Source organism: Prosopis cineraria, unplaced genomic scaffold, assembly GCF_029017545.1.
Source record: "Prosopis cineraria cultivar Desert tree isolate PC_DT_omini unplaced genomic scaffold, ASM2901754v1 PC9, whole genome shotgun sequence".
NCBI lineage: Eukaryota > Viridiplantae > Streptophyta > Magnoliopsida > Fabales > Fabaceae > Prosopis > Prosopis cineraria.
Genome location: NW_026555340.1, coordinates 32,484,995 through 32,507,557, shown reverse-complemented (window position 1 = coordinate 32,507,557; position 22,563 = coordinate 32,484,995). Strand labels below are relative to the sequence as shown.

Genomic DNA, 22,563 nt, shown 5'->3' with positions numbered 1-22,563 from the left:
TAACCATAATAATTCATTTCTCGTCGCAAATAATCATCTAAACCTCAATAAATCAACATATATTTTCAGATCTAGTTTAGAATTTGATCCATAAGTCACAGATTCAAAGATCATCAATAAATTTATACTCTAAAACATTTATTATACTACTGACAACCTCAAAAATCATATTTATTCAACATAAATTCATCCCTCTTCCAGATCTTAAATTTTTTACCACTACAAACTCAGAAACCAAAGAAGAAGGATGACTAAGAAAAAATTTTAGAACACTTACTTAGTCTTGAAAAGCTTAAAATCACACCCTAAATATCCTATTAAAAACTCTTACCTTAAAACCCAGCACCGGTGAACTTGGCTCACAGATGCTCTCTCTCTACCTCAGCTCACGCACGAAAGAAGGAATGAAGAAATGAAGGAACAGGTGAGTTTTTATAAAAATTTAGTGGGTCCCACATCTTTTTTTTTTAAATTATTTCCTCTCTCTTCTTCTTCTTCTTCTTTTTTTATTATTTTATTTTACTATTGATGCGCGGCTGCGGAAAGTTTCCTTGTTTTTCTCCTTTCTTGTTTTTACACCTTTTCTTTTGTTTTTTTATAATAATAATAATAATTTAATAATATTTTTTTATTATTTTTTTATTTCTTTTTATTTATTTTATATTATTTTTTTTAGAATTATATCCTAAGTTAGATTTAATAATCATTTTTTACTAATTTATTTACCTCTAAATATTTTTCAAAATTTCTATTAACCCAAATTAACTATTAAAATTTAAATTGAGATGTTACACTATCTATCTGAACGCTTTATCATGAAGGCTTTGAACCCAGCAGGGGATTAAAATATACAAGTCGCAGATTGGTATTCAAAATAGCATTGATGATTATAAATCTAATTAAGCTAATATCTAATCTGTAACACAAACTAAAAAGTAATATTTTGATTTCAACGTGGAAGTCTTTCACTAGCATCATTTCTAATTCCAATGCCAAATACTTATATCTTAATCTCATATTTTTCTCCCTTCTGTGGTTCAAATAGGTTGGAATGGCTAGTGCACTGGATACCTTATGTGGCCAATCATATGGTGCAGAGCAGCACCACATGTTGGGGATACACATGCAGACAGCCATGCTAGTTCTTATGATTGTTAGCATTCCCCGGGCCATGGTTTGGGCAAACACGAGATCTATTCTAGTTGCCTTTAGCCAAGATCCTAATATATCTATAGAAGCAGGACAGTATGCTTAGTTCATGATTCCATGCCTTTTTGGTAACGGTCTTCTGCAATGCTTTAACGGATTTTTACGAAGCCAAAATATTGTATTTCCATTGTTCTTCAGTTCTGGAGTTACTAATTTACTGCATATTCCTGTATGTCACATTATGGTACTCAAATCTGGACTAGGATATAAAGGAGCTGCCTTGGCGAATGCTATATCTTATTGGGTTAATGTTTTGATGTTGTCACTGTATGTGAAGTTTTCTCCATCATTTGCTAAAACTTGGTTGGGTTTTTCAAAAGAGGCTCTGCATAGCACTCACTTTTCTGAGACTAGCCATTCCTTCAGCTGTTATGGTTTGGTAATTTCATTTTCTCACGATTTAGTACTATCAATCATAGTTGATAAAGACTTACCTTTTGTTGCTTCCATCAAAACCACACTTCCCTTGTAGTATGAAATTTTAATGTTCTATTGGACATTATCATGGCTGATGAGCAGCTAGGAAACATGGTCATTCGAAATGATGGTTCTCTTGTCTGGCCTACTTCCAAATCCAAAGTTGGAAATATCAGTGCTCTATATCTGGTTAGTTTCTTATGGAATTTGAGTACATTTCACAATTATCATGCTTACTTTACTTGACATTATTAATGTTTGGATCAACCTTATCTTGGTCCTATCAGCCTTAACACGGCATCAATTGTATGGATGATTCCTTTTGGACTCAGTGGAGCTGTAAGGTGAGTAGTGCTTATGAAGTTTCAGAATGATAGGGAAGTAGTATGCACATCTGTTAAATATTGTAAGTTGTATTTTGTAGCACTCGGATCTCAAATGAACTAGGAGCTGGTCATCCACGTACTGCCCGATTAGCAGTGTGTGTTGTGCCAGTAATGGCCATTATTGAGGGCATCTTAATCGGAACGGTGCTAATACTAATACGCAATATTTGGGGACACGCTTACAGCAAGGAAGTAGAAGTAGTCAAATATGTAGCAACCATGTTGCCAATTCTTGCTTTATCCAACTTCCTGGATGGACTTCAATGCGTTCTTTCAGGTTCCTCATCCTCAATTGTTTTATGCATTTAGCGAGAGTTACTTGTTATAAAATTTGATCAAGTGGTATATTGCATTTGGCGACTCTAATATAGGCACGGCAAAGAGGATGTGGTTTGCAGAAACTTGGAGCTTTTGTCAATCTTGGGTCATAATATCTGGTTGGGATTCCATCGGCTGTCATACTTGCTTTTGTCTTGCACATTGGTGGCAAGGTGAAGTCCCTTCTCTCGTAGCGCATAGATTCTGCTAACTTTTCTCATTTTGTCAAAAAGAATGCAATAACCTGTATCTTGTTATCTGCTACAACTACAATATAGGGACTTTGGTTGGGGATCATATGTGCACTCTTCGTTCAATTGTTATCCTTGTTCATAATCACTGTTCGTACTGATTGGGACAATGAGGTGAATTTTGATCTTCTTGTTTCATCCTCTTCTTTTATCGGTCATGTGCTTAGCCCCCCTCCCCCTCCCCTTTTCCTTTTTAAATCCTCCCTTACCTTTCAGGCAATGAAAGCTAAAGATAGAGTGGGTGATTCAACGACCACAGAGGGCATAGTCTCATGAAGTTGTCAAGTCTTTACGTTAGTTGACACCTTATGAAGGCAAAACCTTACACCATTCTTTTGGCGTAAACATGTCACAGTGGACAACATTTGTATCGATGATGCTGCTCGCTTTAGCTTCAACATGGTGTAACTGAAGAGACTAGTTCAGTCTGTAATGGCTAGAAAAGTCCTTCTAGTTCAATGTAATGCAGAGAATAAAAGAAAGATTTCCAATCCTTACAAAAATGAGAAAATTAATTAGAATTTTTGTACGCTAGCTCGAACCTCAGCCACTACTATTACACATTTTAATTTTGTTTTAAAAGGAAGTGAGACATTAAAAAAAATTAACAGGAGAGAGAAATTGACTATTCAAGGTCAACACAATTTTAGTATTCAATATATTAATCTTACCGTAACTCTAGAAATTTCACGCCCCAAAAAAAAAAAAATCAAGAAATTGGAACAATGAAGTGGACATGGCTTTGGCCAAAAAAAAAAAAAAAAAAAGTGGACATGGCACACCATAATTTGCGGGAAAGCAGCTAAAATTTAAGCATTATGTATTCAAATAAATGAGCCATGGTGGAAGTTGACAATAACCTATCTGAAACAAGGGAGAGGGTACAGTGTTCAACAACAAATTCGAGTTCAAATTCAGTTCCCCAAGCAGAGCAAGGACTCGAGAAAATGCCCTCGCCATTATAAAATACAAGTTCTCTGAAACGTTAAACCAAAAAAAAAAAAATGAAGAACAGTGGGGCAGTGTTCAGGTTAGAGAGATAGAGAGAGAGAGAGATGAAGTGTACTGCTGTGTAACTTCTCATTTTTTCTGTAAGATCAACTTTAGGTGTCAGGACTGCGATCAAGTACGAAGTTAATATTCGGCCACTGCTACTTCTTCCTTTGAGCATTTACAAATCCAAGGTAGCCTCGTCTGGGAAGACCAAGGGACACCTTTTAAGCGTTCAAGTATTCACTACATTTCATCAATTGTGTCCCTTGCATAGACAGCTCCAGTCAAAGAATATTCATTCTGGCTGCTGGAATTCTAGATCTAATTTTCTCTTTAAATGTGATCTATCAGCACTGCAGATCCATACAATGGAACAAAAGTTAGTTAACGTCGAGTACAAAGTAAAATTCAAAGAAACAATCATCCGGCATAATGCAATTTTATTAATTATAACAAAAGATGGAATCAAGTTCAATATTCCCATCCCCGTATTGCATTTGATCGTGAGCCTCACCCGCGTATATAATAGGCATCTCAAACAACACCAAATTTGGATCCTAGTCAGAGATCAAAGACCGTAGATTAACATTGTTACAAAAGTTCAATGAAAATTGCTGCATACAATTAATGTTACTTAAAGTGCTGTGTGATTTGAATCTGGTAAATCTTTTTTTTTTTTTTTTAACGAAACGGAAATCCACCAACAACAGTAGCAGTACAAGGCAAAAAAGCAACACCAACAAATCTTTGATCAACTACCACCCAACTAAGAAAGGAGGTTTTTGATCAAAGATGTATAAGTCGTTAAGAAAAGTATGACAATTCTTAGTTAAACAATCAGCTAGACAATTAACTTCTCTATACATGAAATTAATCGAGATGGACCAATCTGATAAATTTTTATACGATGCCTGTTAGAGCCCATTTGGTTCAGGACATCACATTAACTAAATTTGCAACGAACATGCATTGGAAATAAATAATATTTGCTCACTGGCAACGAAGAAAGTGGGAAGGAAGCTTTGATTAGAAACTCAAACTCCCAGCCACAAAAATAAAACAATGAGCATAGGTCTTAAGCTCTCCATTTAAAATTACTAAAAGATCTAAATTGTTTTACCTGTTAATTGTAGGTCTGTTTGGAGATTTCAATCCAAAGATAGAAAAATCTATTGACATTGGTGCTGGTTCACTCTTGCCAGTATTATCACCAGCAGTCTGCCTGAAGTCACCAACATTGTCACCTCGCAATGAATTTTCTTCAAACCCATCACGTCCTGGCATCACTCTCCTGGACTTTCTTGGAGGTGATAGTACAGTAGGACCCTCATGTGGATTGAAATCAGAAACCTTAGATTCCTTTTTAGGGGCAGGTCTAGGAAGTTTGCTTGGTTCTGTGGGCAGAGGTGCTGAGGAAAAGTACCTAATGGAAAAAAGAAGACACAAAATTAGGAACAAAAGGAAGTCATTGATTTCTTATTGAGTGATAAAAGGCACATACCTGTGGTCTAATGCCTGCACAGCTGAAATTCTAGTTCTTGGATCATAGGTAAACATCTTCGACAATAGATCTAAAGCATCATCACTTGCCATTGGAAATAAAGAACGAAAAGGCGGGGAAGGAACATATTGGTACTCAACATAGTCAGGTAGGTATACCATATCCAGCCACTGAGAAGGAGCTGGCGTCCCAAATGCTGCAAAAATCTTACCTAATTGATCGATGTCACTTGAACCCTAGCAAATGTTAACAACAAATATAAAAAAAAATATAAGAACTGTGCTTAATTCAAGAAACAAGTTATTACAACAAAAAAAGAGAAAAAAGAGAAAAAACTATGCAATCAATTGATTACATCTACAAACTTTGACAATTAATTTTTAAAAAACGCGCACAAATAACCATATAGCACACATGAGAGTAAGAATAAAATGAAAGTGAAAATAATACTCAATAATGCCCATAAACACCATAGTTAACGGCTTCTAAGCTGACCTCAGCTCAGTAAACAGCTTCGAATGGTTTTTTTTAGCTATAATTTGAACAAGTTGATAAAGTTAAAATGTTGAAACGCCCAGGCTAACTGCTGAGATTAAAATCCATCTACTTCAGAGTACCAATTATTAACCATAAAATGTAATAACCCACCATGACAATCTTTTTTCCCCTTTCTTGTGATATAACAAAGATCTTGCTTACCTGCAAAAAGGGTCGACGAAGAAGAAGTTCAGCAAATATACAAGCTGCTGCCCAAACATCTACCCCTGAGCCATATTGCTTGGTACCGAATAACAGCTCAGGTGCTCTGTACCAACGAGCAAACACCTATCCACATAATTAGCACAAGATTCAAGATTTGAAGTTCATCAACAAAAAGTGCAAAAGACAAATGCACATATTGCACTACACTTCTCAGAGCCACAATAATATATGATTATCCTAGAGAACCACAATATAAAACGCATGAACCAGAACTCGGTATACTATCACACCACTGTTCCAACGTTAAATCTCCAAAAACTTTACTCCCTTGGTATTCCCATTTTTTAAGGCAATACACAATAGGGGGAGAAAACCATTAAAATGATTGAGACTTGGCTTTTGAGAGAAAGTCAAGCTATAATTATAAAGATTTAAAAGTGAAATCCAATGCATTGCAGTCAATACTTTCTTTAAACTTCAACAACAAAGTGAAGTATAACCCGGTCTAAGGCACATCCCCTTCCAATTTTGCAAACTCCAACCATCCAAAGTCTGTGGGAACTATGAAGTTCAAGATATAAAGTTAGAGTATTATAGAGGATTCTATAAGTTTTATTTTGAAGAAAATACATTCACTGCCAATGGCCTCTAACTAAATGTACTAATACCATGAAACTTGCATGCTCAAAGTGGTTAACATGCCATTATATGAAAAGAAACAAACCTGATGAGTAAATCTTCGGTCTGGGCTCCCAAAGATTCGAGCTAAACCAAAATCTGCAAGTTTCAGCTGTCCATTAGATCCTATCAGCAAGTTGTTTGGTTTCATATCCCTGAAAGAAAGGTGCAATCTTTTCAGGTCAGAACTTTGAAAGCAAGTAACAAATAACATTGTGAAGACCAAAACAGCTCCTCTACCTATGCAAAACCCATTTCTTGTGGCAATAAGCAAGACCTTGGAGAGTCATTTGAAGGTAAGATTTTATATCAGCTGGTGAAAGAAAGATATTCCGGTCTCTTATAACAGCTTCAAGATCAGTCTCCATGAATTCAAAGACAAGATGCAAATTGCCTTTATGTGGGAAAGAATCAATTAACTCAATAATATTTGGATCTTTGAGCTCTTTAAGTATTTTAATCTCTCGAAGGGCTGTAAAATTTACCCCTTCCTTCTGCTTGCCAAGCCGGATTTTCTTAATTGCAACTGTCTGTCCTGTCTGTTCAAGTAATAGATACAGGTTTTGAGAACGACACAAGATATAGGTACTGCGACCACTATTGAATTAAAAGCCCAGTAAGCCAGTTCATCAAAACGTAAACGCATTCATATCTAGACAAGATAAATTGTCATAAAACAAAAGATTTGATCTGGAAATTTATACGAAGAACAAGAATTGCTTCCTCATACCCGGTGACCAACGTACAATTTTGCAGTAATCTCAAGCCAATGGTTAAAACCTAAGCTAAACAAATTGTCTAGACCAAATTTTGGAAGACAGGCAACCGAAAGCATGTATAAGTCTATTTTCGCAATATTGTCGGACTCTCTGTCAAGATGTTTTCTTTCCCCCGATGCATCGAATTGCTTCACGCCAAATGAAGCCCGTCTTTCTCTCCCAAATCCTCTTCACTCACGCAATTTAATCAACCAAAGGAAGAAAAAAAATCTACGATTAAACAAATTCCACATAATTTTGTTCATTAAAAAGAAAGAAAAGAAAAATGAACAGGATGAATAGAATACGGTTCGCTTTACCTGGGTATCAATGGCTTTGTATACTACTCCATAGGTACCTTCACCAAGGACTTCACGTTTGAGATATCTATCGGCCACTTTCTTGGACGGATCGAGGTCTGACATTTTGGTGTTTATTTATCGTGTGAACAGCAGTATAGTTAAGTCACCTTGAAAACGGGGAATTCAAAGGTGACTCATTCCAAGCAAATTAGGGTTTTGCAGAAAAGGAGCAACAACGGATGCGAGAAAAGCGTTGAAAGACCATAAGAGACTTCACAGGGACAAGAAAGAATGAGCCGGGAGCAGCTGAAAGGAGGGGGGGAGCAACGGCTATAAATTGTAGAACAAACTTGTTAAATTAAGAATTATAGAGCTTAAATTGATACTTCGTTGGAAAACAAGTGCTGTTTTATGGGATTCAATATTTCACTTCCTCTTTAGCAGGAGATGGATAGTGTCTATTAATTTTGCTTTTAGAGATTATTAGTATCGCGCATCATGCTGCCAGAAAAACCGACTTTTGCGAGCGTTTTTTTGTGTGACTTTGATCATCTCTCACTTTGGTTATCCGGAGGAGGTTGATGGTGAATGAATTGGCTTCCTTTTTAGCTTGTTTAACTTTCTTTGTATTCTTTTTGAGAATGGTCTTTAGTTATATTAAATATATATATATATATATATATATACTACTTATTCCCCTAACAATCAACATGCCTGTTACTATTTTTATTTTTGGGCCAACAACATGCCTCATAATTCATAAGCATCGTACACTCGAGCATTGGTCATATGATCTGGCCTTGTTATAAACAGCACACATTTTGTTTAAAAATAAAATAAACTTTTAATTTATCTCTATTTAAATGAGAAGGGGAAGGGAACGAAAAACAAAAAGAGCGTTGATATGATACTAACCCCACATACGAAAACACTTGCACATTGCCAGTCCAAGTCCAAAGCAGATCCTTGGAAAACCTTGGGAGAAAGTTTTTTAAAAACAAAAAAAGTTAAAGGTTATTTATGTAAATGTGCTTAAAATACCAAAAATTATATTATTAAATTCTAGAAGAGTGAAGTAATAACAGCTGGATTTCCACACAAAAATTTATAAAAAATAAATTTTGTCTGCAGTTATTTGAATGGATATTTACAATTTATATTTTAAAATAAAAATTTGAAAACACAACCATTATTAATTCAACATTTAAATGCCATTCCCCAAATTTAAATTCAATTTAAGTGCTATGAGATTGCACTGACATCAGGCTATTTCGGGAGGCTATTTCATCACATGCATAGTTTTTTAAACATAAGTCAAATTTATTAAACACAGCGAAATGATCACAGCTAAACAAAAGGCCAGAAAAGTTAGATTAGAGGTGCTGATGTTTGTCCCTCACTGATTGACCCGATTTCCTTCCGAATATATTATTATATTTTTATTTTTTATTAATATTTAATATATTACATATTCAGTTAAAGTTAAAGCACATATATTTTTGTTTATTTTTTTATTTTTATTTTTTACATAACCATCTTCCCATTTAAATTATGTAATTCAATAATTAAGTTATTACAATATTTGTAGCTTAGAAGCAATTTATAATTGTTATGTATTTAACTTTAAATTATGATTGTTGTGACTGTATTATTTTATTTTTTATTATAATTATAATCATCGATTCATCGCAACGTTTTTTTTTTTTGGCCAAAAATTCATCGTAACTCAATAATTAAATTTACGACGGCTTTTAAAATGAAACAGAACCATGACAAAATTTCAGTCCTGGGAGGACGCGGGCCGAGCCCATCGCTTAGTTAGACACACTACCCCTCTAGACAAGGACACGTGGAGAGCGCAGGAAGAAGTTCACACAGACGACTCGCGAGCCTAGTCACAAGATTTGATGACTCTCCACTCCTCCTGGGCTATGTTCACGAACCATCCGCAAATTCTTAACTCTGTTTAATGGTTATCTGTTACTGTCTCCTTTAACCGTCACTGGTATGGTATCGGATAGCACAGTAACACAGAGGGCGTGCTTGGGGTAAAAGGAAGAAGAAGAGCAGGTGAAACGGCGGGAGGGAAACTTGGTCAACAGTGATAACCATCATTAAATAGGATGGGGCCAGCCTGCGACGTGCGTATTCATTTTCATGTTCGTCTTGCTCCCCACGCCACCACGGAATGCCACCGTTCATCTTTTATATCCACACATTCCATCCGTTCAATTTTACTGGTTCAGAAACTCCCACCCATCGCCTCCCTTGTCTCATTTATGCTCCTCCTCCTTCAACTTCATTAGCCTGACCCTTCCCCGAGAAATGATCTCCTCCCCTTATCCTCCTTCTCTCCTTCATCTCTCTCTGCGACCTTCTTTCTATTCATATCATGGCATCTCAGTACCCCGCCGCCAGAAATTCTAATGCCCAGCTGCTTCAAGAATTGGAGGCTCTCAGCCAATCCCTTTACCAAACACACACTTCCAGCCCTGCCCCCACCCGAAGAACTGCTTCCCTCGCTCTCCCGCGATCTTCACTCCCTTCCATCCCTTCAGCTGATGATGACGCCGACGCTCCCCTCACCGCAGACAAACCAATCACCAAACCTCGTAGTCGTCGCCTCTCCTTGTCCCCGTGGCGGTCGAGGTCGAAGCTTGAGGATGCCCAGTCAGCACCTTCGCCAGCCACTCGGCCTGAAATCAAACGGTTGGATGAGAGGTCAGCTTCGGCCGAGAAGAAAGGAATTTGGAGCTGGAAGCCTATGAGAGCTCTTTCTCACATTGGAATGCAGAAACTGAGTTGTCTGTTCTCTGTCGAAGTCGTCGCCGCACAGGGCCTTCCCTCTTCAATGAACGGACTCAGGCTTTCTGTTTGTGTTAGGAAGAAGGAGACGAAGGATGGAGCTGTCCAGACAATGCCTTCTCGGGTTGCGCAAGGAGCTGCTGACTTCGAGGAGACCCTGTTCATCAGATGCCACGTTTATTGCACGCATGGGAGTGGAAAGCAGAGGCTTAAATTTGAGCCACGTCCGTTTTGGATTTATCTTTTTGCAGTGGACGCTAAAGAGGTTGATTTTGGAAGGAGCTCCGTGGATTTGAGCCAGCTGATAGACGAATCCGTTGAGAAAAATCAGCAGGGCACGCGGGTTCGGCAATGGGATACGAGCTTTAGTCTTTCTGGGAAGGCTAGAGGAGGAGAATTAGTTCTGAAGCTAGGTTTCCAAATCATGGAGAAAGACGGAGGGATTGAGATTTGTAACCAAGGTGAGAACCCGAAATCCAACAAGTTGAAAACTTTATCATCGTCTATTGCTCGTAAACAATCCAAGACATCGTTCAGCATGCCTAGTCCAAGAATAACGACCAAGAGCGACACTTGGTGTGCCTCACAGTCACAGGCAGGAGAAGAAGTAGATATTCAGGGAATGGACGATCTGAATCTTGATGATCCCAACCCTGTTCAGCATTCCTCTACCTCTGCCCAAAAATCCCATGATCAGAAGGCAAATGTGGAGGATTTTGATCTTCCCGATTTTGAGGTTGTAGACAAAGGAGTTGAAGTTCAAGAGAAGGAAGAAGATGGAGAAAAGGAAACTGAAAAATCAATGGACGTAAAGTCGGCTTCTAGCGAGGTGGTCAAGGAAATAGTGCATGATCAGTTACACCTAAACCTAACAAGATTAAGCGAGCTTGATTCAATTGCACAGCAGATAAAAGCTCTCGAGTCTATGATGGGAGAGGATAATAAAGCTTTAAAAACCGAGGATGAAACAGAATCACAGAGATTAGATGCAGATGAAGAAACCGTGACGAGGGAGTTTCTTCAAATGCTCGAGGATGAAGAGATCGGTGGACACCACTACAAAACCAATCAGCCTCGAGTTCCTCCTTTAAAACTTGAAGGACAAAAGAATGCTGCAGATGAAGAGTCCAAAGTGTATCTTCCAGATCTTGGCAAGGGGTTGGGTTGTGTAGTTCAAACAAGGGATGGGGGTTGCTTGGCTTCTATGAACCCATTAGATAATGTTGTTGCCAGAAAAGACACTCCAAAGTTAGCAATGCAGATATCGAAGCCTTTTGTGTTGCCATGGAATCAATCCTCAAGTGGATTTGAATTATTTCAGAAACTGGCTAGCACGGAGCTTGATGAACTTAGCTCTCAAGTTTTCACCTTAATGCCCATAGATGAACTGATGGGCAAAACCGCAGAGCAGACAGCTTTTGAAGGCATTGCCTCTGCCATCATACAAGGAAGAAACAAGGAAGGAGCGAGTTCAAGCGCTGCTCGTATAGTTTCTGCACTGAAAAGCATGGCAAATGCGATGAGCGAAGGAAGGAAGGAGAGAATTTCAACAGGACTGTGGAATGTTGATGAAAACCCGCTAACAGCAGAGAAAATTCCGGCATTCTCGCTGCAGAAAATCGAGTCCATGGCGGTTGAGGCATTGAAAATTCAAGCTGACATGGCTGAGCAAGAAGCTCCTTTCGATGTGTCACCTCTCAGCACAAAAACAGGAGGCAATAGTGCGAAAGATCTTTTTGCTTCTGCAGTTTCACTTGAAGAATGGATGGGGGATCAGAGTGAAGCAGCAAACATCGCAATGATAATGGTGGTCCAACTTCGGGATCCAATAAGACGGTATGAAGCAGTTGGAGGGCCTGTGATGGTAGTTATCAACGCAACAATTGCAGACCCAGAAGGTAATGATTATGGTGACGGTGAAGAGAAGAGATTCAAGGTGACAAGCATGCATGTGGGAGGCTTCAAGCTGAGAAGTGGCAAGAAGAAAAGCGGATGGGACAGCGAGAAGCAGAGGCTAACAGCGATGCAATGGTTGGTTGCATTTGGACTGGGGAAGGGAGGGAAGAAGGGGAAGCAACAATCATCCAAAGGACAAGACTTGTTGTGGAGTATTTCCTCGCGAATCGTGGCTGACATGTGGCTCAAACCCTTGAGGAATCCAGACGTCAAACTTGTTAAGTAATTCCTAATTTGCTCCTCGCGCTTTAGTACTTGATTACGCCAGGCCTATGGGGACACCATTTCTGCAAATATCATTATTTACAACTATAATTGTTAATTCATTAGTTATTTTTCCTTTTTTTTTATATATATAAAAAGATAAAGTTCTCTCTCTCATATATAAGATACATTTTACTGCAAATTTGTCTGTAATTAGATCGTAGCGTGCCTTTGTGTACTCAAAATACATGCTGGGCATGGGCTAATGAGAGCTAGCTTCCACGGGACGAATAGCTTTTTTGCAAAATCTGTTTCCTTGATCGTCTTGATGTATGAGAAACAAGTTGTATAAAGATGGCAATGGTAAATGGTTCATACTAGCATGTAAAGCAACTGTTCGCTAGTTAGAAAGTTGTTGAAATTGTGTTATTCCCACTGTCATACCTTAAATTTTTTCTTAAACAATTAACTTAACTGTGATAAAAAAAATTTCTACCATGATAAGCAGAAGTTAACTAATTTTTTTTTGTAAATAATTTTGTAACTTGAAACATTACTATAATAAAAATTAATAAAATATAATTTTATAAAATAGTATACCTTTAAAACAACTATCATGATAGAAATAATTAAACTAAATAAATAAGTATTATTATGAAAAGTATAATTTAAACTCTTTAAATTGTCATTTTTAAAGTTTAAGATCCCAAGCATTTAAAAACAAAAAAAGTGTGCAAGGTTCAAAAGATTTCTTTAAAATTAAGAATATAATAAACACAATAGAATAAGAAAAATAAAAATAATTATGCATTTTAAAATTTTATAATCACCTATCAATCTTGCCAAATAATGCAAAATAATTTTTGATATACTAATACACATTTACAATCATAGTTCAGTTATAACCACCTAAAACATCTCACATCAATAAATTCAATATAAAAGCATTCAATAATTAGCTTATGTTTGCACAACACAAAATTTTAAATAAATTTTAACATTCTATGTGCCATTAAGCCAAAATTATATTTTTTTAACTTTATACTCCTAACAAGTGCAAATTATAAACCAACAACTAGGATAGACAACTTGATCATTTTTCAAAACAAGCCAGTTATATGGCCCCTTGATTATCCCTTTTCAAACCATTCAAAATAAATCAAACATCAAAATTACAATCATCTGAAGTTTATCAAAAGTAGAAATAGTTTGAAGAGTATGATTACATCATTACATTTATATAATGGTCAATAAATAAAAAACTCTAGCATTGGCAATATAACATCATTAAAATCATAAATCAAATTACCTAAAAGAAATAGTGAATCTACATCATAAGTCTCAAGGGCTCCTCTACATATCACACATGGCTCCTCCCCTAAAAATTGTTAACCATATAATAAGATTCAAAAATCCCAATAAATAAAGCCAAATTATGACAATATATGCAAATAATTATATGTGTATTTGCTAGGTAGGAAAACAACAATCATATAATTCTGACAAAAATACAAGAGATATTGTAATATATGACAAACAACTATCGTTATCTCCCTCCATTAACCTTGAGCCGTAACCCTCACTTAATGCCAAATTACCTAGCCAGAGGTAGATTAGCTCAAGCTTTTATAAGCCACCTATTAAGTCTCCAATAGGAGCGTACCACATGGCACAAAAATACAACAAGTCTTCCAACACTTTTCACAAGAACAAAACAATTGCATACCAACATTGTATAATTATACATATTTAAATTTTTTTATAGACATAATAAAATAATTTATCAATAAATTCACAATTTTTTCAATAGTCGCACAATTAACATGAAGCAATACTAATAAAAAATTAAAACATTATTATCTTTTGGCTTTTTCACTAAATTATTCCTTACAGTTTTTCTTCCACTATAACCTTCACCAACAATACAATTCACACATAATATATTATTGTACTAAAGAACAAATTTGCCCTTAAATTTTCCACACATTCACATATGGTATCCTCAAGTTTTTGTTGGCTCAATTTCACCCTTAATGTTTTTCAAAATGATACAATGTCACCCTCTATCAATAAAACTAGACATTGACCATTAGTTTGACTATCCAGTGTTGAGGTGGCATGCCACATGTCAAATAGGTCTATAATTTAATTCCACTGAATCATCTTCTCTCTCTTCTACCCTGTCCACCTTATCAAAAGCTTTGTCCTCTTCTCTATCCACCTTCTATTATCTCTCCCTTCTCTCTCCCTCTTGAGCTTTATCACCATCTTCACTTCAGATTAGTTGCTCCTAAGGCCATCGACGAGCTTCATCCCTACTTCAATTTTTCAATTGCTTGGTTGAAGGAAGAGCAATGGTTTAAGGTGGGGATATTTTATGATGGTAAAGAAGCTATTGAAGGCTTGATTTAGCTCGAGCGTAATGGGTTCATTAATTTGTAATCTAGGTTGGGGGTTCTCCCTTTTAGCTCGAGTATGATATGTTTGTTGATATGTGATTTGGTTTGAAGGTTCACCCCTTTAGCTTGAGCATAATGGTTTGTCAATCTGGGTCTGCGTCTATGATCTAGGTATGTGATTTGCAATTTTCTTAAGTACAATGGTCTGTTAATCTAGGTATGGGTATGTGATTTGTTCAATGATTTGCTCAAGCACAATGTCATGTTGCATCATTGTGTGCATGATTGCCATGATTTTGTTCATCATTCCAAACCCACATTTTTTGTTTTTGCTTTTTTGTTTTGGAATTTATTAATTTTATTGTCTCTCCTCTCTCACTCTCTCACCATAGTTCAATTGCTTTTATCTTTTAATGTGCTTTTTATGGAGTTTTTGAATTTACTTGTCTAGATCTATGTCTTTATTGTGGTAAGGAATTTATAATGCACATTAAGCAACCCTTTCCCTTAAGTTACCAATATGTGTTTCTCCATTATTTGCAATTTCACAGGCTCATTCTAATTTAGAGAAAGGGGATGGAATGAAGAATTTGTGGCTGGGTTCACAATTTTGTAGCTGGATCATGGTTGGTAGAGAAGATTTCAAACTAGTTTTACAATTTTATTAGGTTTTGAGATTTTTTGGAAAAAAAATTGATTTTGGTCAAAGAAGATTATTGAAGAAGCACAAAGAAGTGTGTGGATTTTTCTCAATTTTTTTATTTTTAAAATATATCACATGGCTGTCAATACATATAATAGTTAAATTTCATTGACTAATAGACAACACGGTCAAATTGTTAGACCAAAGTGACATTGTATTATTTTGAAAAACATTGAGGTCAAGTTATGCCAAAAAAATTTGAGATATCAAATGCACCTGCATAAAAACTTCAAAAATAAATTTATATTTTAGTTTTATATTATTTATAAATATTAGTTTCAATGATTGAAACTAATAAAATAATTCTAATTATATTCTAATAAAGAGTATAATAAAATTTATAATCTCATTATTAATACAAGTCTAGAGTTAGTATCTACAAATAAAATTTTTAAGTCCTTTTTTAATTGTTAATAAATATTAATAAGCTAAAATCAACCTTTTAAACTATTTTCTATTATCATAATTTTTTTTTATTTCAAAAATTTACACCTAAAAATCATAAACTCAATTTCAAACCTAAATTCATCATTCTATAATCATAATAATTTATTTCTCATTTTAATTAATCATCTAAATATTAATAAATTAATTTGTATTTTTAGATTTAATAAAAATTCACCCGTAAGAAACTGGGTTTAACTCATAAGCTTTAAATTCAAATCTCATAAACAAATTAATACTCAAATATTTATTATACCACTAACAATCCCAACAACTACATTTATTCATCATAAATTCATTCCTCTTTCAAATTTTAAATTTTTTACCTTCATAAAATTAAAAACTAAAAAAAATAGATGACTAAATATATTTTTATAACACTTGAAAAACTTCAAATAACTCCTAAAGCATCCCATTGTAGAACCTCACCTCCAAAAAGAGCTCTCGCACGATCGCTATTCTCCTCTCGCTCTCGCACTCTGGTTTGCATCGCACAGGTAAAAGAATAGACAAAGGGAAAGTGAAAAATGAAAGGTGTGGGCTATCGCTCCTTTTTTTTTCCCCCTTGTGTGTGTGTATATATATATATTTTAAAAATCTTAAATTATATCCTAAGTCAAAATCGATAAATATTTTTTAATTCATTTAATTACTTTTAAATATATTTTTTATTAATTTTAATTAATTATAAAAATTTAGATTGAGATGTTATGTCCACTCCATGGAGAAACAGTCCCCAGAACTTTACTTCCCATAAGCAACGCCGGATGAGAAATTTTCTATCCAAAGACTGAAAAGGATCTTGTTTTTCTTTCAAATACATTGCCTCCCTCCAAGCCCCCAAAATCCCCCACCGTATTAGAGTAGGTATGACGAGAATGGAAGATTAAGATCATGATCATCCTTCAGTTTGAAGCAGCAGCGAGCACCAACAACATGATGAGATCCTGCGGCATAATTGGATATTAACAACAACTCTCGTCGTTTGCAGTCAGTTATTGAATTTAATCTGAGAAAAAAAAATGCAGCAATTGAGCAAAGAACATTCTAAGCAGATTTCCAGAACCCAGAAAAACTGCCAGTCTGAATTGTGAATGTGCATCCCCCCTCTAAGAAGCACGCACACACTCAACAACAACAACAAAAGAAAATGAAAAGAAAATTCCCACCACCAAAACCAACGCACAGAGAGAGAGAGAGAGAGAATGCAATGGCATAAAAACAGAATAAAGAAAACAGGCATATAGCAAAGATACAATCCCTGACATGCTCCCTAAGTCTTTGAAGAGTAAAGTTAATAAAAGAGACTAATATGAAGCATGAACTGTGAGCGAATGAGCACTCTAAGAAAACTCTACGATTCTGAAATATATGGCCATTTTCAGTGACAGCATCCAGGTTCCAACCCCTAAAATAAGAACAAATTAACTCCAGTACTAGTTGAAATTGAAATGAGATAAAGGTAAGAAAACTTCACATAGCAGAGCCACCTTTCTGCTGCTTCTCTTCTCAGTTCTTTTATGTGGTTTTCAACTGAAGCACATGCAGCTTGGATGTCTATATTTTTCTGACAAAGTTCCTTCCATTGTGTGGACAAGGCAATAAGCTCACATGAAGTGTTTTGATGATGATGATTACCAAAAAAAAAAAAAAAAACGGTAGTTGAGTTAAATGGTTAGTAGAGTTTTAAAAAAGAACAGATAAACATGGAAAAGAAAGTCAAATCACCTGACGATATTTCCTTTCACGGTTTACTTTTTCAATGTTTTCATTTTGTTCCTGAGCTAATTTCTGCATTCTAAAAATTGATAACGCAATGGTAGGTTAGGAGTCAAGACCATGCTAAGCATGAAGTTATGAATCATGTGGGGAATAGGCATTATAAAGCTCCAGCATAATATTTTGATGCATTTACAAAAGTCACGATTACAAATCCACAAATGCATAGATTGGTTTATAAGAACAAAGCATAGATTTGTTTCAGACGTCAGTGACCTGCTCTGCCACAGATATTATATATATATATATATATATATATATCATCTTTTCATATCATCACAAGTAAGCTTGTGTCATCACATGGAACCCAAGACAGGTGAGCTTGTTGGGACCTTAAAGGCTAAAAAATTTATATAGTCGGTAAAAGAATAGGCATTGCAATAAAGCACTAGAGTTACATGTCAATATGCAAGAAAATTGATTGATAACAAGTAGGAAACGATAGAAAAAGTCAATTGTTTGTTGAAAACAAGATAGGAAACTAACTCATAGGTGTCACAGACAAACCTTGACAAGTATACTTTTAATCGTTGATTGCGCAGCTTCCAGGCATCAGGACCATATTTTAACAATAAATCCAAATTTTCCATTCTGCAGATTGACCAGTTCAATCATTGTAAGAACTGGAAGACAATTTTGACCGGTGTGGATTCTAAAGGAGGTAAATCTTAAAAAGGTTTGCAAAAATTTTAAGGAACATAGATTGACATCCATTGCAAACGGTGACACTACAGTACACTTCATAGCTTAAAGAATTGAAGAACCTCCTTCAAAATTTTAGGGTCAGGTAATCATGAAAGCAAATTAAATAAAATCTTTGATGACATTGTCAAATACAATGCCATCCTATATCAAAATCCACGGGCTTATGCTGACCTATAATTTTTCACTATATCAAAATCCACGGGCTTATGCTGACCTATAATTTTTCACTGCAATGGTTTTTATCCGCAAGTACAAGAGGTAAAAAGGCTCTACATCAATGGCACATATGACTATTTCGCCACAAGGGCTTAGATTTTCCCTTTGTAAAGAAACTCACAGAACTCTAGATAGAGCATTTACGTCGTAAAATATTGACCTGATCATTTGATGTTGTAGGAATCGCTGCGCTCTCTAAAGCCATTGTTTCCAAGCAGCTTCATCATTTCTCTCATTCATTGGCGTCATTTCTAATTCATATCGCAGACTATCAAGAAGAACAGGAGGCCTTCCAGCTCGTACACACTCATACTCTCTTGCAATCATTGGGTAGTCCTGGAATTCAGAATGCACGAATCAATCAGAAATGATTTGGCATGGCATTCTTCACTAACCTTGTTTCAATTCAACAGTGAGTCAGACGAATACTGAATTTAACACGAATGCGTTACGCAGAAAATAAAACTGACAGGGAAAGTCAGTGCTACTCCCAAAGTTGCACCTTATGTATTGCATTATCTATTAAGCACTGTGATAGAACGCAAATTCTTTTTTTTTTTTTTTTGTCCAACCTAAACTCATAAAGCGGACAGAAGATGTAATGAACCCCACTAAGAGAGGGAGAAAAGAAGCTGAAAACAATGGCACACTCCAGAAGTGCAGCGAGTAGTAACATCGGGAACAAGGCCCAAAATATAATCCATAGGTGACGATGAAGATATAGAAGTGAACCCACAGTAAAAAGGCAAAGCTACGTCAAAATTGAACTTGGGTGGTGGGGCCAAGTCATTGAGAAAATCAGCAGGCTTCTTAAAGCTGGGTCGCATCTCTTCCTCGAAAAAGGTCAACCTCAGCCTTGACCCTGGGGCCGGCGTAGTCGTCATCGATGTAAGGCAACGCATCAATGATTTCGGCATCCGAAGCGCTGGGCCGAGCATGAGAAGGTGGAGCTTCTAGCACCAGAATTTCTCCATTGTTTTAATCCGCCATAGTTACGGTGTCAAATCTGCAAAGTGCGGAGACTGGATGATGGACCTATGGCACAGATGACATAACATTAATGGCAACGAAGCTTGAAGATGTTAATCATGAGTATGGTGACATGCAAGGAGCTCAATACTTCCAATCCAACGTACCTAAAGACCCATTACAACATATTGGAGGTCCAATGATAAGAGCCCGAACTAAAACCATGAAGCAAGCCTTGTTCAGTCTTGTGCAAGAAGTTCAAGAGCTTGAAGAGCATTGGGGCACTCCTTTCAAGCCCAAAGGAGAGCATCTATACATGTATAATGTATTTAAAATCCAAACTCATGAAAAGTCAAGCTCAAGAGATGCAAACCTTAGTCTAATGCAAGGAAGACTATAAGTTGAGCCTCTTGCAAGCAAGGAGAGGCATGAACAAGCAAGGAGAGGCATGAAACCCTAGTGAAAAAGTCAAGGGTGGCATGATTTTAAATCTTTTATGATCCCTTGATTGTCTCCTAAATTATTTCCTATTTTAATAGTCTTTTAATTTGATTTTTTATTTTGAGTCTAGTCAAAAGTTAGAATTAATTATAGTATTAATTTCTAAATTTTGTAATCCCATAATTTTAGGATCACATCTCCTAAATTATGTAGTTGAATATTTTATCATTATTTTATATTATTTCTCCTTTTAGTATTAGAAAATTAGGGTTTTAATTTTAGAAAATATTTTTTTCTATGAGCCTATATAAATTAGGCATGCTCCCTATTGTAAACAAGACAGAAGTTGAATGAAATTATTCATTTTAGAGTTTATAACTCTTGTGAGCCTTAGTGCTTTATGGTGGCATTCCGTGTAAGAAACAGACGTGATCAAAAGCGTGATCAACTCTTATAGTGCCTTCGAAGGTTGAGGTTCCTAGAGGCAGGTGCTTTAGAGGATCTTCGCCTTGATCATTATCCTATTATTTACTTCATACCTTTCTTTATTTCCGTCATAAATTTCGTCCCTTTCTTTTTGTTCTTGTGTTTTTGTTGTTTTAGGGTTCTGTCCCTAAACTAGCACGATTCTGCTTCCGCGTCCCTATCACTGGATTCTTTTTAATCAACGAGGAGTAACTTGATTTTTACCTGCGGGGAGCGTGCGTTGTGCGACTGAGCCACAATTGCAACGACAAAGCATGGGAGGGAGATCTCTAACGGCTTCCATTCAACCCATTTAACCCTTGAGCCCTCTCAACCTAAATTTCAGTTTAACGAAAAAGGTCTTTGTCTGCATGCATGAAAACAAAAAATTAAAAAATATCAAAGGACTTGTCTTTTGATATGGGAAAATCACAATCAAGAACGCCCAATGACAATTAATTACATTATAAGATTAAATAATTTTAATATTACTCTGCAAAATCAAAAGACTTATATATAATTAAAATTTGTTGTGAAAAATAAAACTATCTCTAATGTATTTTTATTATGATGGGGGGAATTGATTGGTTTTAAAATGAGAATGAGACTTATTTTTTTTAAAATGAAGACTTGTTTACCAAACTATAACAATTTCTCTATCAAATTCATATTTTATAGTTGTTGATGAAGAAATTGGTTGTTGTTAGAATGAAGAATGAGAATTATTTTTTTTCCTCAGATGAAAACTTATTCAATGAATCACGATCTTTGTTTTTCTTCATCACTAAGTTAATTTTTTAAAGTTATTAATAAAGAAATTGATTATTGTTAGAATGAAAATGTGACTCATATTTTTTTCAAATAGTGACTTATTCACCGAATCATAACACTTATTTCTCTCTCTGCCAAATTAAATTTTTGAAATTGTTAATAATGGAATTTGTTTTTGTTGGAATAAAAATAAGAATTATTTTTTCTTGAATGGATACTTGTTCATCAAATTACAACACTTAGTTTCTCTTTACCACCAAGTTAATTTTTCATCATGAAAATATTATTTTCCCCTTTTTACCATTAGTTATAATTCATAAAGAGTGAAAAGAAGGTCAAAAATTCACACACACACAAAATTAAGTTAATAAATATAAAAGCTAAAATGAAACTTTTTTTACAAATAATAAATTTGTTATATTTTAAATTAATATTAATTAAAAAAATTATATTTTGAATTGAAAGTAGTATAATTGCTACCACCAGCTAATGTTTGTTGTGGATGATTGATAAAAGAGAGTCAATGAATCACTCCCTTATCCTTAATATACACACTCAGAAGGTTGATGCCTTTCTCTTATCTATTTTAATGGAAAAGTTGATTGCATTTTCAATTAATTAGGATTTGAATATATACACATATACATCTATATCTATATCTATATATATTGTTGGAACTTCGCAGGCATTCATATTATTTCTTGATGTGCTGCGCAAGTCTTAACAGCCAATACCTATGCTTTTGTGTGTGTGTGTGCGCGTGTAAAAATGGGGGGGCCGGGGCTAATACCCACAAATAATCTTTTGTCGTGTTATATTGTTTTCTAAAAAAATAATAAAAAGATTGCATATTATAAATTTAAACTTATCTGCAATTTAATTTTTATCACCAATTAATTTAAAAAAACAACGAAATAGATGAGTTGCAAAAAATGGCCTAGTTGATAACCAACTCATTGATTGCTAAAATTAAAATTATATCTAAAATAGGGCTTGCGCCCGTGCTATACAAAAAAAAAAAAATTTAAAATGATTTGAAATATAGTTTTTTTTGGGTCATTTTCAACTCATTATAATAGAGAGGTTAAACGCAAATTCTCCGGGCAGACGATGCTTAGCAAGATTTTCAACTGAAGATGATGAGTTTATGCATCTATCAACATTGTCTATGGCAAAATATCAACAAAATTT

At 35.3% G+C, this 22,563-nt stretch overlaps 3 protein-coding genes and 1 pseudogene across 7 annotated transcripts; 2 read left to right on the top strand and 2 right to left on the bottom strand.

The window, feature by feature from the left end:
- The first annotated feature begins 1,096 nt into the window (after positions 1–1,096).
- LOC129319209 (protein DETOXIFICATION 16-like) lies at positions 1,097–3,079 on the top strand. Of its 3 annotated transcripts, none has more exons than XM_054964209.1 (7): positions 1,097–1,277; positions 1,729–1,815; positions 1,914–1,970; positions 2,051–2,289; positions 2,384–2,503; positions 2,609–2,695; positions 2,798–3,079. In XM_054964209.1, the coding sequence occupies exons 2-6, from the start codon at positions 1,751–1,753 to the stop codon at positions 2,680–2,682; spliced, it is 555 nt and encodes a 184-aa protein (XP_054820184.1). In that variant the 5' UTR covers positions 1,097–1,277; positions 1,729–1,750; the 3' UTR covers positions 2,683–2,695; positions 2,798–3,079. The 3 variants fall into 3 exon arrangements, with proteins under 3 accessions (XP_054820184.1, XP_054820183.1, XP_054820182.1); XM_054964208.1 differs by having other exon boundaries at positions 1,097–1,588; XM_054964207.1 differs by having other exon boundaries at positions 1,097–1,588; positions 1,682–1,815.
- Positions 3,080–3,426: 347 nt separating this feature from the next.
- On the bottom strand, positions 3,427–8,107 carry LOC129319355 (cyclin-dependent kinase D-3-like). 3 transcript variants are annotated; one of them, XM_054964399.1, is made up of 7 exons: positions 7,534–8,107; positions 6,696–6,994; positions 6,502–6,610; positions 5,724–5,900; positions 5,076–5,311; positions 4,695–4,997; positions 3,427–3,927 (listed from the first exon to the last, which is right to left on the bottom strand). In XM_054964399.1, the coding sequence occupies exons 1-7, from the start codon at positions 7,636–7,638 to the stop codon at positions 3,870–3,872; spliced, it is 1,287 nt and encodes a 428-aa protein (XP_054820374.1). In that variant the 5' UTR covers positions 7,639–8,107; the 3' UTR covers positions 3,427–3,869. The 3 variants fall into 3 exon arrangements, with proteins under 3 accessions (XP_054820374.1, XP_054820376.1, XP_054820375.1); XM_054964401.1 differs by having other exon boundaries at positions 5,724–5,774; XM_054964400.1 differs by having other exon boundaries at positions 5,775–5,900; positions 7,534–8,103.
- Positions 8,108–9,757: 1,650 nt separating this feature from the next.
- On the top strand, positions 9,758–12,901 carry LOC129319222 (protein PLASTID MOVEMENT IMPAIRED 1). Its single transcript, XM_054964221.1, has one exon. The coding sequence runs from the start codon at positions 9,908–9,910 to the stop codon at positions 12,500–12,502; it is 2,595 nt and encodes an 864-aa protein (XP_054820196.1). The 5' UTR covers positions 9,758–9,907; the 3' UTR covers positions 12,503–12,901.
- A 3,983-nt stretch (positions 12,902–16,884) lies between these two features.
- LOC129319782 (pre-mRNA-splicing factor SPF27 homolog) lies at positions 16,885–19,716 on the bottom strand (annotated as a pseudogene).
- Positions 19,717–22,563: the final 2,847 nt, after the last annotated feature.